Source organism: Vidua macroura, chromosome 5 (genome assembly GCF_024509145.1).
Source record: "Vidua macroura isolate BioBank_ID:100142 chromosome 5, ASM2450914v1, whole genome shotgun sequence".
NCBI classification, from domain to species: Eukaryota; Metazoa; Chordata; class Aves; order Passeriformes; family Viduidae; genus Vidua; species Vidua macroura.
Window position 1 is genome coordinate 4,463,842 of NC_071575.1, and position 18,451 is coordinate 4,482,292.

At 47.6% G+C, this 18,451-nt stretch overlaps 2 protein-coding genes across 2 annotated transcripts in view; one reads left to right on the plus strand and one right to left on the minus strand.

Moving 5' to 3' along the window:
- WNT5B (Wnt family member 5B) overlaps positions 1-18,451 on the minus strand; it is a 67,463-nt gene that overhangs the window by 19,485 nt on the left and 29,527 nt on the right. The gene's annotated exons all lie outside the window — the stretch shown is intronic.
- Positions 14,255-16,958, plus strand: FBXL14 (F-box and leucine rich repeat protein 14). The gene has a single exon (XM_053978351.1). The coding sequence runs from the start codon at positions 14,311-14,313 to the stop codon at positions 15,511-15,513; it is 1,203 nt and encodes a 400-aa protein (XP_053834326.1). The 5' UTR covers positions 14,255-14,310; the 3' UTR covers positions 15,514-16,958.

Here is an 18,451-nt window from a genome sequence, read left to right on the forward strand (position 1 = left end):
AAACAATTTCTCATTGGTGAAAGATACAAAATATATGTATAGCCTAATGAACATTGTCGTTTTCAGCACAGTATTCCATGACAGGCAATGAGCTCACTTGGAGCAAGACCATCTCACCCGCTACAAGAAAAGAAGCAAACTCCAAAGATTAATCAGGACATGATCCCCCTTCCTCTCAAGGGGATTCAGTTGTACTCGTACTCAGTCTTACAGCAGATTAAATCCTAGTGTCAAGCCAACCTGGTCCACTGAGACCAGCACAAGAAGTCCCAAAGAAAAGCGCAAGAGACTCAGCAGAAGCCACATATGCTGAAACAAAATTGATTTAGATTTTTTTGAAATTGAGAAAGAAGCAACACAGACCCATCCCTGCAGGTATTATAGCTGTCTGGAAACTCTCCACATTTATGATATTCCCATGGACAGATCCAAGCCATCCAATTCCATTTTACATGAGAAATCTATTTGCATGTTGGCAGCCTCAGTTGAGAGCCAGAGTCCTAAACCAGGACATGTCTAGCCCAAATTTTGCACTTCTTGTTCCCACGACTCCTATAATACCAGGGTTTCTGGAGCTTCAGCAATCACCCATAATCACAAAGTGAAACCTTCTTAGCGTCCTCTATTTATATGGGAAAGTCCCATAAGAAATTAGACCAGTTCTACTATGTATAATTATAAATCTAACAAATCTAGATACATATATTTGAAAGAAGTACCGAGCATTATCCTCTGCTGACCGATCAGCAGCTTATTTAAGATGCCCACAGTGTCACAGCTTCCTCGCTAGACAAGCACCCCATCTCCTTAAATTGCACTAACGATTTCATCTTCAGAAAATGTTCCCCAGGCCACCTCAAAGGAGCCACAGGGGTTCAGGTTGAAACACAAGCCCAGGCAGGATTAGGAAGCCCACACTGCTGCTCCCCAACATCAGATTTCCAAGAATGAAAGACTCCATCCCTTAAGGCCATCTAGCTAACGTCTAGCTTTCCCAAGTGTTAAGTTTACACGAAGGATTAACCCTAGAGGGGAGTAAGACTTGAGAAAAGTGAAAAGAAGAACATACATCCCTCCTTTGTTTTCCAGAGGCCAACCCTGCAAGCTGGTTTGCTACCTGCTGTATCTGACCACAGCACAGACCCCTCAAGCAGTGACAAGAGGGCAGCCCTGGTCCTGCTGGGGAGCTGATGCTGCCTGCAGGATTTGTATGAGAACTCTAGGCTCAGGTTATGGTGGTTATGAGCACACCCATCAGCCCTCCTTGAAGGTTAGGAAGCATAAGAACACAGAGTTCTCTGACAACATGAGCAAGGAGGCAGAGCAAGGCAATCCAAGTCAAAGCAACTTCTCTGCAGAGATTTTAGGACAGGCCAGGGGATGGAAACAGTTGGATGACTTTAAGTGTTCTCTTCTTCACTCTCATCTTGGAAAGCACGGAGCACCTTAGGGGTGTCCAGCTACCCCTGTCCCAGTGGAGCCATCCCAAACGGAGAAGATTTATGTCTCCGCATCTCACAGGCCTGGACCTCATTTTTGCTTTGGATATAGATTCCCTTTAGCTTGTTCCATACTCTGCAATCATTACATCAACTGCCAAAGGAAATCAAATATTCAAAGTACAGTTAAACCGTTGCTGCAGTGGTTTTTAATTCTCCAGGAGTGAATGACTGGAGGAGATGGAGATGCACTGATTACTGCTGTGTCTTGCACATTCTGCACCTCAGTGCAGGTCACAGGGACCAGCATCAGACTGGGTCAGATCAAGACCCTCCTGTCAGTTAAATCACTGCCAGCAAAGCTTGACATGTACATTTCCAAAGGCAACAGTAAACCATTGGAATAAATCCAAATTCATTATAATTTTCATCCTTCCCAATAGACTCTTCAAAGAGGTTCTTATAAAGTCTAGTCTAATAAAAAGAGTAGTGGTCAGCTTTTCCTCCACTCTGGACTTGCAAAGCAAGCACATACACCCATCCCTTAAACCCCACAACCCCGACAGCCACTGTTTTTCCTTTACCTTACAGAAAAGGAAAGAGAGGTGCAGGAGGGGCTGAGTGACAGGTTGAAAACAGTAAATCTGTGGTGCGGATTTACCTCCATTCAGTAAAGCATTAAACCTGAAAGTAAGTATACCCCTACTCATTTTTGCTGAATCAGGATCAAAACTAAAATCTGCTTGCTTTTTCCATTCTTTCAACCATCAAATACTTCTGCTGTCAATTAAATGTTGTTCCTGCTCAAATACAGTGAATTCAAATACAGAATATTTTGGGAATAATGCCCAAGTGTATAATTGCACCGTCTTCATAGTTTTCACAAACAGTTTCCAAACCAAAGAGAAAACATTTTTTTTTTTAAGCATACTTACTGTGTTTTATATTAAAAATAAACTTAGTAAAGGTTGAAGCACTATAAAAAAAGCCCTGTCAATATCAGGAGATTACACCAATTTAACCAATTTCAGAACTTATCTTCTATACCGTCACACTTCAATGAAGGAATTTCCTGTTAATTCTGGGTGCAAGAGATTTAAGCCAAACCTATTCAAACTGTCTGGGGAATGGACTGCATATAAATTTGTACCAAAAAAGGAGATAATTTTATATCTCAACTTCATTCTAGCACCCATCACTTACGTGCAATTTGAACTACAGAAAATAAAGGTATCGTATTACAGATCTTATTTGTAAGTTCACTGCCACAGGCCGAGGACACAGCTGCACAGAGAATGAACATCAGCCTCCTGGACAAGAACTACATAAAGCTATGATGCTGCCAAAGCCCCTGTCTTATCAGGTCAAGCCTTGAAGTGCAAGAACACGATAGCAAAAAAAGGAAAAAAAAAAAATCAGTGTGTTAAAAAACTGGTAACAAAGCATTAGTTTGAAAGATGGCTCTGTGTAAAATTACCTGATTTATAACAGATGAAGTTTCCAGTATTTGTGTTAGCATTTGCTGCATTGTAACTCTTTCCCAAAAAGGAAAAAAAGGACAACTGGAAAAGTAACTGAGGCTGCTAGCACACTTTATTCAAATTTGTTCATTTTCACTGACTTTGCCTCGTTTTCAAAGCATATTATATAGATATTTTAACTGCCAAAGCTATCCAAAAGCTTTCCAAAAAAAGCTGTGCTTTTTTCCTGCTTCTCTCGCCAACACGAGCTCTAATGTGACATTTTGGTACAGACACTAGAATAGCACCCATCTCCTCCTCCCACAGCTCTGCCTGCCCAGCAGGGCTAACCAAAACCAAAACTTGCTTTACATCAACACAGCCAGTGCAAGTTGTCACCAGACTGACTTTCCACCCATGGTGAGGCTTTCTGAGCACATCCTGCACTCCACCAGTGGCAATTTCATCCTCCAAATAGCTCAGCCCACACCTAGGCTTCAAAACAAGGAATCAGATTTCAGAGGTGCCTGTGGAAAACTGTGTTTTTCCTTTCCTGCTTTGGACATAAAAAATGTTGTAGCCACCAGGAACGTAACTCCAAGGGGTTAAATTTTCTGGGAAAAGCAGGTGCTTATCTAACACCTCATCTACTCAGAAAGCAGTGTACAAGCTCATGAATGACTGGCACCAAAGAATTTGGCCCTGAGTTGTTCTGCGAGCCCAGATTGTAACATCCACATTTTGCAGCTCTTCAAATACGGATTTAAAAGTCACTGTTCCCACAGCAGGTGCAGCTGGGCTGTATAAGGCTGCCCAATTCAGATCACTACGATCCTGCAAACTTCAGAAAGGCACTTGGATATTTTGACTTCCAGTGCCAACCAGTTTTCAATGCAGTTTGCTATGGAGAGCTGAGGGAGGGCAGGGCTGCTTCTCTTGCCACACTGTGGGTTGATGTCATCTTTGACACAGTGTCATATGGCGTGACACTGTCACCAGGTCTCAGAATCACACCTGAGAAGGAAGGAAACGAGCAGGAGTACCCGAGTGATTCTCATTCCTGGTGAAAATTCAGAGAGAAGGGCATTTTCCTCAGAAGCAACCAGTGCTTGGAAGACTGAGGCTTTGGCCTCTCCTGTGGCCAAACTGTACCCTGGGCACAGGGTGGACATCAGGCCAGGTGCCCTGCAGGGACAGAGCTGCCTCCCCTCCCCACTCATCATCACACCGTTATGCTAATGGCACTCCCTGGCCATAGAACACCAGTGAAAACGTGTAAATACTGTCATTATTTAGTCCATGCTCACACTGAACCTTGTGCAGAACTTACCACACACAACTGAACAGTCTACAGGAGATGGCTTTTTTTAAAAGAAAAAAATGTGTTTGTTTCCCCCTTGAAACTAAAGGGAAAACAAATACTCAGGGGGAGAAATCCAGTGGGTTAAGTTCTTCCAACTGCCACTCAAATAGAGAAAGTTAAAATTATCTATTTTACACTACAATCCAAAAGAATATTTACAGTCCTGGAGATTCTTTCCCCAACCTCTTGAACATATTTATTCTCTCTGGCAATATGCTATTGAGTAAGTTGACTGGACAGGACTAGGGAATTTCTGTAGGTGGAACAGCTGTACATCTGGAATGCAACCTCTGCTTTATTGGAAAACTACAAAGTTCTTGCAAAGAAAAATATGTTTGTCCTGCAGAAAAAAAAAAAAACCCAGTGTATCCACAGAGAAGATAGGAATTGCTCATCTTGCAGGAGAGGGAAGCAGGCTGCATTGCATATGGGGGTTAGCGGCTTGCTGGCGGGTGTGGACCTCAGAAAGCTGCTGTATGAGGATATGTGCACCATCCTTGCAGCAGGAAAGGTGTAGGATGAAAGAAGGAATTGCCTGAGTCTCTACACTGCAGGGGAAGCAAAAAATCCTATTAAGGATTTATGCTGTTCCAGCAAAATAACTTCCTCACTTGAAGCAGAAGCCAGCTTTTTCACTGTCTTGACTTCGCTCGTGCTGACAGCATGCAGTTCTTCAGTCAAGCCCAGTGCCAGCTTTGTACAGAGAGATTCAGCATCAGGAAATGGGCTAGCAAGGCTCCTACTCCTGCTCTCAGTCACAATTTCATTTGCCTCTGAGATGCACTTCCAAGACTTAGAGTGAACAGCCCTCCTGTTTCTCAACACTTGTAGAGAGAAAGAAGTTATTTACTACATGAATGGGTTTGAAAACACAGAAATGTGCCCATTCAAAAATATGTTCTAGAGAAGGCATGTATGGCAGATGTCTGAGGAGACATTTGTGCTTGGTGTGTAATAATTATAATGTGCTTTCATTTACACAGTGTCTCTTCCACACACAAGGGAATGTAGCAAAATGTAACTAAAACCACATATTCTTACAAATAAAGGGACAGACAGAGAGAGAGTTTCACACAAAGGTTAAACAAAAAAATCTGTTTAATGTCACTTTGGGGATTACAGGAACTGGATTAAAACAAACATCCAGAAGAAACTTTGAGGAGTTGCTTCAGGAAAAGCACGTGCCACCGTATCTGCATATTCAATATGTCTTGCTGGGACAGCTTGGGAAAAATAGGAAGCTGGAAATTTTCAGTGTGGGAATTAGATGGAAGAATGTGAACCATTCTAAAGAAAACAGAGTGAAGTTGCCAGCTGACTTGCTAAAATGCCAGTGCTCTCTAGGATCCCTTGAAACAGAGCTGAGGACTGGCCTTGCTGCTCAGGGAGTGGGTAGGGAGCCAGGAGATTTGGGTTGGATTCCTGGCCCTGCAACAAACCCAGCATGTGACGCTGGGAAGTCATTCAGCTCTCAGCTTCCAAAACCTGATTTCATGCCTACACTTCTGGGCACCTAGCGTGAGACAGCATGAACCCAAACATCCCTGACTTCAAACAAAGTTAAGCCGCAGGTACTCACTTCCCATCCATGAAGAACCCACAGTTTGGGACTCGGCTTCATCACAGAAAACCTGCAAAGGAACCTGAAATGCTACAAAGCTCCAGGTGTTACATGATTAGACCTCTTTTGCCACAAGAGAGATGCTATGGATATGCAAAAGACTATTATTGAGTTACCTGTTGCTTCCCACGTCCTGTGGCAACTATTGCCATTCTATAAATATTTTTACAGATTTCAATACATCTGAAGACTTTTGTTTATGTTTCCTGCTTCAGGGCATCAAGGAATAATCTTCTCACAAAAGGATTCACTGTTCCAAAAGAAACCTAAAGAATACAGATCAGGATTGCTGGCAAAAAGCGTGGAACAACAACACTGACAAGACTAGGAAAATACTAGATCTCAAGGGTGAAACAGTGGAAAGAAAGAGGCTTTTCCACATAATTTAGTCAGCATGTATGCTGGGGGAAAAAAAAAAACAGAAGTAAAAGCCACATTTCTAGCTTATACTTTTCTGTGTGCACACATTTTTAAAAAAATTTGGAACCATCAGAACTAGAGAAAGTTGTATTCTCATTTTACATGAGGGGGATCTGGTCACACATTTATGTACATTATACTGTAGGCAATGGTTTATTACGGATTTTTTTTTTAATGAAAAGTGTAGACACAAGTTGAAAGAACAAGTGTAAAACACAGATCTTGTTCTACCCATTTATAGTTCCACCTCCAGCACAGTGAACTCTATACTTTCTTCTTGCCCTGTTTGTTTCTGTTCTTAATTTTACCCCCACATTTCCAGAGAGGATTTCCAAGGTTTTTGTCATGAACAGATAGATAACACGTGTTGGTGAATTTAATTACCTTAATGGGGTTTTAGAGTTTCCACATGAACCCAAGAACAGAAGCAAGAACAAAAGAAGTTTCTGAAAGAGAAGTAAGCTTCTGCAACCATTTCTTCATGCACCCAAAAAAAATAGTTGCACCAGATAACTTTCAGAAAATCAGGGGAATTCAGCACAATTTCTGTGCTGTTACTTCCAGGATTAAAATGTTACAGTAACCTTCCTTTGGCCAGAAGCCATCCAAATCTTCCATTAAGTGTAACATTCTATTTTGTGTCTTTAGCCTGCCTTCCTTATAAAACTGTATTTTTTAACTCTCACCTTTGTGCCAAGCTCTAACTGTGAATCTCATTTTCACAGCATGTTTCCAAATAAGTATTGCCCTATTTTTCAGTTATCCTCCAAGAACTTACTTCAGAGGCGGTGCTCGTAACGCAGGTGACATAACTTGGTCCAATTCAAGTGAATTGCCAATTTTAGAATGCCATTTACTACCTGAAAATGTGCTGGTGGCCACAGTCCAGAGAGGGAGGAGTCAGAAGTAATGCTGCAGTAATCCATTAGTACAAAAAACTTGTGTTTTATGAGCCACACAGCTACATCAGTACCCTCCCAAAGCTGAGCTCAGCCTCTTGTGAGGTTACCTTTCACTGTGGCAAGAATATACGAATTGCTTGTTCCACACTCTGGGGGCCCCATGCAAGGCTGGACTGGAAAGCCCAGAGATTGATGTCTTTTCTTCCTTGCAGCTTCTGACAGAGAGCACAGGGAGCAGCTTCCCTGACAGCCAAATACCCCTTACTCACAAGCTGGCCATTAAAGCTACATCTGCCCTGACTGCACGGAAGCCTTTGGCAGAGAGGAGACTGCACCAGCTCTGCCCGAGCCTCAGCCAATAGCCAGAGCATCTCCCCCACCCCAGGGTGAACATGTTGGCTGTCAGTGGAACTACACACACATAAAGCATTCATCCGCCTCTGCTGGGTTTTGGACTGAACAGCTGTTACAAAGGAAGATTTCACAGACCTGCTGCTGTAACAGGTACCACACAGCATGTCAGACACACATGTTTCTGCTGTGACTGCAGGGGCTGTCCCTATTAGATCAAGTTGTAGAGGTCTCAGAGTTCAATCCCCAGGAATGGCTTATGAAAGCAATTACCACCTGAAAGGTCTCTTTGTTTTTGTGCCACTGCTTTTAATAATAACGATTGCATCAGATATTTTCTGCCATCTCGATCTTCTTTGATACTGCTAACAAGTATCAAAGTATCAAAACAAGTATCTTCTTTGATACTGCTAAGAAATGACAAAGCCCAACACTTAAAATAGTGCCCGAGACTTAGAATAGCACCCAATACAATGAACAGCAAACATTTCAGGTTTGAGGTTTTACATCCTGCCCTCCCAAAGCACTTTCCCTTTGATGATTTTAACCATTGAGTACCAAGCTCCACACAAGCCCTGAAGGGTGTGACATGCATGGCCAAACCAGGGATTCGCCTGCGGGCAGGGGCCCAGGTTGCCTGCTCCAAGCACCAGACAGTCCCGTCCCACAGAAGCAGACAGACAGACAGACAGACATGAAAGGCACATGGCATTCGAGGGAGTTGTCTGGACAATCACAAATTGTTTTGATTCTTCAAGCAATCCTTTCATTTACGCTTGGTTCAATCTGTTACAGCAGCAACAATCGCTGGCCAATTTAACAGCAAAACTTGGAATATAATCCCAACCTCCCACACTTCACACCCTCTGATCATTCCCCCTCATATCAGCAGGGCTGTGTTCTTGTCAGCTACTGACTGACAAGTAAAAACAAGACCTGAAGAAAATGCCCAAATCCAAAAGGCTCTAATCTATAGCTGGAGTCTGCACTGAGACATTAGCTCTGAATTTTGCCCCAGCATCTAACCACATATCCACACTACATTTCCAATAAACCACCTGATGCCAGGAAATACATGGCACATGAGAATTACTTTGTGCAGGACAAACCACGTAATCCTAAACTACATCCTCATGTAGCACCTATTAGAGACATGAAGCCTGCGAAGTTCAAAAAGCCACTTTGTTTTTTAAGGAAAGCTTCATAGTGACCTAGTCTTCCAACAAAGCTCAATAGGCAAAAGGATCCCAGTATTACAATTTCCAAATAACCCTCTGATCAGTTACATTTTCTTTATATTCTCTGATCACAAAAATGAAAGATCACGAAAATGAAAATTAAAAACCCACATGAATTCCAAATGGAATCCATTCACTGAACACTCAATGCTGATTTATATATGTCTGTGTGCATGCATACAGATATGCACGCATGCAACAGAGAATCACAGAACCATTGAAAAGTTTGGTTTGGAAGGGACCTTGAAAGGCCACCTAGTCCAACCCCCTGCAATGACCAGAGACATCTTCAACTAGACCAGGTTGCTCAGAGTCCTGTCCAACCTGACCTTTAATGTTTCCAGGAATGCAGCAGCCACCACCTCTCTGGGCACCCTGTGTCAGTGTTTCAACACCCTCAGTAAAAAAATTGTATCCAGTCTAAATTGCCTCTTCTGTAGTTTAAAACCATTATATACTGTCCTATTGCAACAGTCCCAAAAGAACCCTTTTGGTTTCATTCATACACAAAAAAAAAAACCCAAAAACATTCCCCAAACTGAATTTGAAGAAGCTCCACTAAACCAAATTTAAACCCTGTTTAAGACCATGGGTTGTGCCAAACTTAGTTGATTTTTGTGGTCATGCTTCAAATCTGACGAAGAAGGTCTGGAAGCCAACTTGTGAAGGACAACTGTAGCCCCATGGAGTGTGGCTGCATCTAAGTTTAAATGGATCAAAAGGGAGAGAAGGGTTAGCTGGGCATGGGCTTTATTGTCCAAGTGTTTTTGCATCAATTCTGTCCTGCAGTCCCAATGGCCACTGCCCAGAGGCAAAAAAAAGCCAAAGGCTAAAAAGATTCCTGTGGGTAAATTCACAAGTTTTTCATTCTGCAGCTGAAGCTGTGAAAATGCAAAAAGCACATGGAGTAGGGTGGCAGAAGAAAAGTAAGGAAAAGGAAGGACTTTCTTATCTCTTAAATGACTAATTTGAGCCAAAAGTTACCCAGCAAACTGACAGGCAAAAGTAACAAACAAGGCCAGGCTGAGATGAGAACTAGAGAGAGACCTGATGGATGTTATACTCAACAGTGCAATAAAAGATGCAGGATTAGACAACAGTGCAGCTTTATCAGCACGAGCTGCTTCCAATCATAGAAGCCACGAATGAGTTATGTGGATCCTCCTGAACCCCTGCCAAGCAAAACTGTACGGCTTCCACTGAATACCGGTGTAACTGAAGAAAAAAAAAAATGAAGCATTGATCTGGCAAGTGCTTTCTAAAAGAGAGCATGGCTGTCAGGAGCTGCTCGAGGAGCTGGAATGCTAGAGATGGTTCCAGGGGGATGGAGCAGCCATCAGAGTGCATAAGAGACAGGCAGGGATTTTTAATAAAATGCAGTTTATCACATGGTGATTACCACCTCCTATTTATACCACATGAGATCATGAAAAACATGGCACATATTCCTTTACTCCTGGAAACACAAAGTCAACCCAACAACCATGTGACAAATTGGTCCTTTTCATGCACTTTGTACTTTGTCTTTCTAAACCTCTATTTCCAAACATCTGTCACTTAGACTGAGAAATAAAAATCTGCTAGAATAGTAACTTCTGTGCCTTCCTCTCCCCCAGATCAATACTATGGTAGACTGGGATTATGAATCCAAATTCCAGGCTGTTCTACTCAACATGTAAACCTTAACTGTTCACAAGGGAGGACAGATGGTCTAAGTATGTAACACGTAAGAAAGAGAACTTCAGTCTCTCCAGAAAATGCATCATCTATTTCTGACTTCTGCTGGCTACACACAAGAGGCATTACAGGCACAATGTGCCAAGATATAAAGAAAAAAGTATTTCAGGTAAGCTTTTCTGCCTTGAAGAGCACACCTTTTCCTACTCCCCTTCAAATGTCGTTTGAAAGGCTTAGGTAGAGGAAATTCCACATTATTTCCACAGTAAGATTCACAGTTGACTTTGGGATAATATGGTGAAAGCCTTCATTAGCACTCTTTGAGAATGACTTGTAGAACTTGCTTGTAGCTTTGCCAGGTATGAGTAATGCAACAATCACTGAGACACTTCTGTGCCACATTTCCTTCACACATTGCCTGATGTCTACTGGACTCAGCCTTCTTGTGAGCAATCCCACTGCCTCCAGACAAGGAATCCCTGCCACGACAGGCTCATGAGATGCCACACCTTTCACCTGCTCCTCACTCCACAGAAATTCTCCATTTTGGTTGCGATGCTCTACAGATGATCTGAGCACAGTCGATCTGCAGAGAAAAAAAAATCTATCGCCCCTAATCTTTTGCTTAATTAATCCCACGGTTAACCAACCTCCCAACAGCACAAACTGCAAAAATAATACTACAAAGGTAATTCACACTGGGCAACACCCCAGTACAGTTCCTGTGTGTGACTGCAGCTCCACGATGGCTAAAGCCAGGTCTCCACATTGCTGGATCACCCAGGAGTACAAATTTCATCGGGATCAGGCCAAGGCATGTGATCAGGCTGCTGCTGAATGAGCCAGAGCGCAGGATGTGGGGCCAACACCAATCCGGCTCTGGCCACGTGCCAGGCACAGGGGTGCAGACGATACCTGATCTGGCTGGAGCTGAGCACAGTGACACCTGAGCCGGCATAAAGTCTGCTAGTAAAAAGTTAACCTGTCAAAAACTTCTTGAATTAACTCGAGCAGGCAGGGTGAATGAATACCAGGTCAGCGCTTCACATCATGTGGCCACCCCATTTCGGAGCCAATAATAGGAGCTGCACTGCTGGCTTTTGTGCGCTGCCAAACCACAGCCAAATGTTGATAGTGATGTTTATATGCATGGGGAACTCAGTGCAGGATCAGGGCCTCAGAGTCCTTCAACTCGCCTTGCCTCCAACTTGAAGCAGAAAGGAAGGAAAAAAGCAGAGCGAAACCCAAATGTTTAACCTCTAAGTAGTCAACAGAATCTACTAATATGGAATCTGTACATGAAGGTGGGGCCATGACTGCTTCTGTAGCAGATAAATTTAAATGATGATTAAAATAGAGCCTATTCCCTCAGATTACTGAAGGCATCAGTACAGCAAACACATCAGTAACCAGACTGATTTGTGCAGCATTTTAACAATCCAGACAGCATTAAAAATACAAGCTATCATGTTGAACAAATGCAAATTTTATTTTTTCTTTACACAGAAAGGGCAGTCCTGCTCCTCTGAAACTGTTTTGAAAAGCCTTACCTGATCTCTGGTAGAACTTAAGCCATTTTTAACATTGCTGCAATACTGCCCAGTGTTGAGATGTACACGAGGCTATAGACACACAGGAAACATGTTTTTCAAACAAGTCTTTCTTGAAATTGCTGGAAGTCACCAGAAATTGCCTGGTTCATGTGAGTACCTCAACAATTTTCAGAGCTAGGTCAAGAAGGCCATTAGCTAAAAACCATTTTCAAAAGATTTTCTAATTCCCATTACAGAGGCCCTAAAACAGTCCGTGCAGAAATGTATGGCTACCCAGGCCTCTGAGCTGTTTACAGCCCTGTCCTATCGCTCCTGCAGGCATGCCCGGACAGAGGGTTCCCAAACTTTGGTCCTCAAGGCTGTCACACCGCCTCACGGTCGTGCCACAGACCACAGGCAAGGGTGAGGCAGCAGGCAAGGGTGAGGCAGCCATCCACCTTCTCTTTGCTACCTCCCGCAGCTGCACAAACCCCTGTCCCTCCTCAGGGGGCCCGGGGCTCCCAGAGGGCTCGAGGAGTTACCAGCCAGCCCAGCACGGCCTCGGCAAACCTCGATGCAGAGGTGGCCCAGTGGCAGATACCGGGGCGAAGCAAGGGGGGCTGGCTGGAGCACAGCACTGAGCTGGAGTCTCCAGCTGTGCCAGGGGAGTTTAGGTTGGATATTAGGAGGAATTTCTTCACAGAAGGGTGATTAGACATCGGAACGGGCTGCCCAGGGAGGTGGTGGAGTGGTGGAGTCACCGTCCCTGGAGGTGTTTAAGGAAGACTGGATGTGGCACTCAGTGCCAGGGTCTGGCTGACCTGGTGGTGTCTGATCGTAGGTTGGACGTGATGACCTCAGAGGTCTTTTCCAACCTCATTGAGCCTGTGATTCTGTGGAGTAGTGCTGCTCTGTGCAGCCCTACCACTCCTGCCCTGGTGGGGACCTGTCAGCCACAGGCGACAGCACAGCACCCAGCATGGCTCCTCTGCACTCGGAAGGGCAGGAAGCGGGGCACGAATTAGGATTAGTAATGCATCAGGGAAAGTACTGCCAGCAGGTCGAGGGAGCTGATCCTGCCCCTTTACTCAGCCCAGGAGAGGGTCCAGTGAAGAGTGACACACACGGTGAGGGGACTGGAGCATCGCTGTTGTGAGAAAAGATTGAGAAAACTGGGGCTGTTCAGCCTCAAGAAGAGATGACTGAGAAGGACCTCATCAATGTAAGTATCTTAAGGATGAGTCAAGAGGATGGAGCCAGGCTCTTCTCGGTGACACCAAGCGACAGGACAAGAGGCGACGGGTATAAACTGACGCGCGGGAAGCTCCTCCTGAAAACAAGGAATAACTGATTCCTGTGCGGGTGCCCATGCGCTGCAGCAGACTGCCCAGAGAGGCTGTGCCATCTCCCTCTCGGTACACTCCGGAGCCGTCCGTGCGCCACACGCAGGAGCCGGGGGCGGCCCCGCTGCCCGCTGAGGCGCCTCGGGCCGGGCCCGGAGCCGCGCCGGCGCCCCCGGCGGCGGCGCGGGGCAGCGCAGCGAGCGGCGGGGGCGCCCCGCGGCCCGCGCTGTTTCCAGGGCGACGGCTCGCCGTGTTCCGGACCGTACCATTGCGCAAGCGGCGCGGGTGAGGGCGGGAGGGGAAACAGGCCCGGCCCGGCGCCGCCTCCTCCCCGGCTGCCTCCTCCTCCCCCCCGCGCCTGGCCGCGCCTCCCCCCCCCCCCCCCCACTCCCGCGGGCCGGAGCGGCGCCGGGCCCAGCAGCGCGCGGCGCGGAGCGGAGCGGGCGGGCCCGGAGCGGCGGAGTCGGTACCGGCGGCGGGCGGGCCGGGCCGGGCCGGGCCGGGCCGCGCCACGCCACCCCCCCTGCCCTCGCTGCCTCACCGCCGGCGCGGGATGCGGGCGGCGCGGGGCCGCGGGCTGTGAGCGGCGGCAGCGCGGAGACAAAGGGAGGCGGCGGCGGCGGGGCTCGGCGGCCGGCGCTGGGCACGGGGCGCGGGGGCCGCCGCCGGGGCGCGCCCGCCGGGATGCGGCGCGGGGCGGCGCGGCCGCGGCAGCAGCGCGGCGGCGGCAGCGGCGCGGCCCGCCCGGCGCGGCGGTAGAGGCGGCGGGGCCGGGCCGGCGGTCGCGCAGTAGCGTCTCCCGCGCCGCCCGCGCCGGCGATGTGAGGGCGGCGGCGGCGGCAGGAGGAGCGCGGCGCGGAGCGGAAGGCGGGCGGGCCCCGGGCGGAAGCGGGCCGGGCCCGGCGGCGAGGGGCAGCAGCGCGGCGCCGGCGGGGGCGGCCGGGCGCGGGCGGGCGTGCGTGCGATGGAAACGCACATCTCGTGCCTGTTCCCCGAGCTGCTCGCCATGATCTTCGGGTACCTGGAGGTGCGCGACAAGGGCCGCGCGGCGCAGGTGTGCACGGCCTGGCGGGACGCCGCCTACCACCGCTCGGTGTGGCGGGGCGTGGAGGCCAAGCTGCACCTGCGCCGCGCCAACCCCTCGCTCTTCCCCAGCCTGGCGGCGCGGGGCATCCGGCGGGTGCAGATCCTGTCGCTGCGGCGCAGCCTGAGCTACGTGGTCCAGGGCATGGCGGACATCGAGAGCCTCAACCTCAGCGGCTGCTACAACCTCACCGACAACGGGCTGAGCCACGCCTTCGTGGCGGAGATCAGCTCCCTGCGCTCGCTCAACCTGAGCCTCTGCAAGCAGATCACGGACAGCAGCCTGGGCCGCATCGCCCAGTACCTCAAGGGCCTGGAGGTGCTCGAGCTCGGAGGCTGCAGCAACATCACCAACACCGGCCTCCTGCTCATCGCCTGGGGCCTGCAGCGCCTCAAGAGCCTCAACCTGCGCTCCTGCCGGCACCTCTCCGACGTGGGCATTGGGCACCTGGCGGGCATGACCCGCAGCGCGGCCGAGGGCTGCCTGGGCCTGGAGCAGCTCACGCTGCAGGACTGCCAGAAGCTCAGCGACCTCTCGCTCAAGCACCTGGCCCGCGGGCTGGGCCGCCTCCGCCAGCTCAACCTCAGCTTCTGTGGGGGCATCTCGGACGCGGGGCTGCTGCACCTGTCGCACATGAGCAGCCTGCGGAGCCTCAACCTGCGCTCCTGCGACAACATCAGCGACACGGGCATCATGCACCTGGCCATGGGCAGCCTGCGGCTGTCCGGCCTTGACGTCTCCTTCTGCGACAAGGTGGGGGACCAGAGCCTGGCCTACATCGCACAGGGCCTGGACGGGCTGCGCTCGCTGTCCCTCTGCTCCTGCCACATCAGCGACGAGGGCATCAACCGCATGGTGCGGCAGATGCACGGGCTGCGCACCCTCAACATCGGCCAGTGCGTCCGCATCACCGACAAGGGCCTGGAGCTCATCGCCGAACACCTCAGCCAGCTCACGGGCATCGACCTCTACGGCTGCACCCGCATCACCAAGCGGGGCCTGGAGCGCATCACCCAGCTGCCCTGCCTCAAGGTGCTCAACCTGGGACTTTGGGAAATGACTGAGAGTGAGAAGGTCAGGTGAGAGGAGGAGGAGGTGCCCCGAGACCTCCATCTCCTCTGGAGGGACTCACTGACTGACTGACTGCTGCAGAGGAGGAGAGAAAGAGAGAGGGGCATGCACAGAGACATGCTACCCACACACTCTGGCACCGCAGGGAGGAACACAGAGAAAGAGGGTATATCCTCGACCCTTCTGTGCTGCCTACCTATCCTTGCTGTGGAGGAGGAGGAAGGGGGACCAGGAGGACAGAGAGAAAGCACCTATCCATTTTCCAGGTCACGCCTCAAGCTCCGTGCTAGGGAGACAGAGCTCTCTCCCTTCCCACAGCATCCTTCCCTGCGGAAGAGGTAGAAACCCACACTCTTATGCACTGGGGCTAGAGACACCCCTCTTTATCCCCGCTCCCACATTCCATCCCCTCAAGCACTGAGGATGGATAAAGAAAGACCCTTGTTCTGCCATGTATTCAGAATAGATTATTTTTGGTTTATATAAAGGAGAGTGGAAATGGAGATGGGAACAAAAAATAGTAACAGCAGCAAAGGCTTCCTAGCTACACTTGTGTACCCAGCCACCCAGTCATCCTGTGTTGGGCACAGACAGAGCTTTTGATAAAACAACCATTCCACCTCTGTGCTTGCCCCTCCCCTGTCAACACATTTGTGACAGAAATACTGCTCCCTAGGTACATTGATTTTTTTTTTTTTCCCCTTTTAAATCTCTCTTCAGTCTCCAGTTTCATGTTATTCTCTGCTGTGGGTGGATACAACCTCCCACTATTCCAGTTCTCCACTGCACTGAGACTAGCGATAGCTACAGCCTCCCCTTTTGTCAGTATGTTTCCATGTCATCCTGCACTATGGGTAATGGAAAAGTCCAGGCACTCCATTCTCTCTCCCCATCTCTCCACTGGAGATGAATACACCATTTCCTCCTTCTCCTGTCTCTGTGGGGACTGGACACAGACCCCCATCTCTTAAGCCTTCCCGTGTGCTGGGGGGCTCTGAGAGTTACTGAGACTTGTCTTCCCTTTCATCATTCTCTCTTTTTCTCCCCTTCTCCTCCTTGGCAGCAGGGATAGACATATCCAGCCACATATCCATTCCTCTCTGGGTTGGGGTGAGCAGGTAGAAGGGAGTTCCAGCTCCTCTCTACCTGGGGGACATGAGGAAGAATCTCCAGCTTCATTTCTGCTTCATTTGAGATACTGTGACCTGTTTTTATTTTGAAATGCATAAAAAAAATTACTGCTACAAAAACAGCCTCTTACTCTCCCATCTATCCCTTGCTTACATCCTGTAATTGATCCCAGTTTTCCTCACTCATTCTCCCCTTTACAGTATTCATTTTCTTACATGGTTTTATTTTTAAAGACATATGAAGTTGCTGTTCTTGTGGATTTTTAAGTACTTTTTTTTCTGCTGAATATATTCTATATATATAAATATATATATGATGTCTGGCTACCTCGTTTTAATTTGTTACTTTTTTTTTTTTCCCTCCTCAAAAGCCCTGGAATTCTTAGAGGAAAGAGATTTTGAGACTGAAACATTTTTGTGCCTAGACTGGAATAATGACCCTTGGGTTTGTTCTTATTTTATCCCCTCCTCTGCCACACCCCTTTTTAATTTTTTTTTTTAAATTTTTGTTTTTAGGCTTACCTTACTGTGTCCCACCTCCACATTCTGGTTGTGCCTCTCCCTCCCTCTTCACTGGGAACTGGGGACCCAAACTGTGCTTCTGCATTTTTACTCTTCTAGCACTAATATGTAACGTGAGAATCCACACTGAGGATTGGGCTACTGTTAACAGAAATGTGTAAAATGCAAGTTTGTTTTTAAAAAAAAAAAAAAAAAGTTATATATATGTGGATATATGCAAGTGCTTTCCCCTCCCCTCCTAAGCCACCTACAAAAGGTCACTATGCCAGGCTTCCTGTTTGTAGGTGGAGAGGAGCAGAGCTGGCCTACAGGCCCCAGGGCTGCCATGTGAAGGGGAGGAGACTGAAGTTCATCTGTCTTATCTCTGTTCTGTCAGTAAAATGGAGCTGGGTCTTTAGATTATTTTTTAATTATTATTTGAAAGAAGAAGAGTAAGTTTGGGTTTTGTTTTGTTTTGATTTTTGTTTTTTTTTGGTTTTAAATATCTTGGCTTTTTTTTTGCTTATCTGTTCAAAATCTCAAATCCTCCACAGTAACAGGCCAGACCACGGAGTTAACACAAACCCGGAGACCCCTATGGATTAATTGTACTGTTTGTGAATTTGTATAAAAAAAATAACAAAGATCCTCTTAAAACATTTTATATTCTTACAGTAAAAGGTTAAACATATTTATATAATAAAAGAGGAAATATGAAGTATGTTTTTGAAAAAAAAAAAAAAGCCGTATGTGTGTTGTCTGTACTTATTGAAGACGTGTTTATCTGTATCTGTTGGGCTTGGTAAGAACAGCCTTGTGGCTGATGGTGGGATTTGGGGCTGGCTCTGCTGAGCGATGGAGGAGGAGAAGGAAGGCAAGGAGCCTCCTCCTGTGCAGGATGTTGGGTAACATCACCATGAGGAGTTTCTAAGGAAGGGTTTTGGCAGGACCAGCCATGGCCACGAGGGTGCTGGCAGCATCCCTGGGGAAAAACCCAGTTCACACTTCTGCCGAGCCTGAGGTCAGACAAACCTAAAGTGCTGAAACTTGCTTGCAGCTGAATCGACTACTTGGTGATAGAGGACAGCATTTGTGAGGGGGGGGAAGAAGGTCTGTGTTTCTTAATTTTTTTTAAGGTCCAGATGAATTGCGTGGTGGAGGATTTTTTGGTGATTTAAACTGTGGCCCTCCCCGGACTGAAGACCCATCAAATACAAACATTTCCCAGCAGTGACAACCACCAAAAACCTGCGCCCTTGCAGACCTGGGAAATTTGAAACATCTTAGTTGATTTCCACTGCCCAGCCGAAGATTAAAGA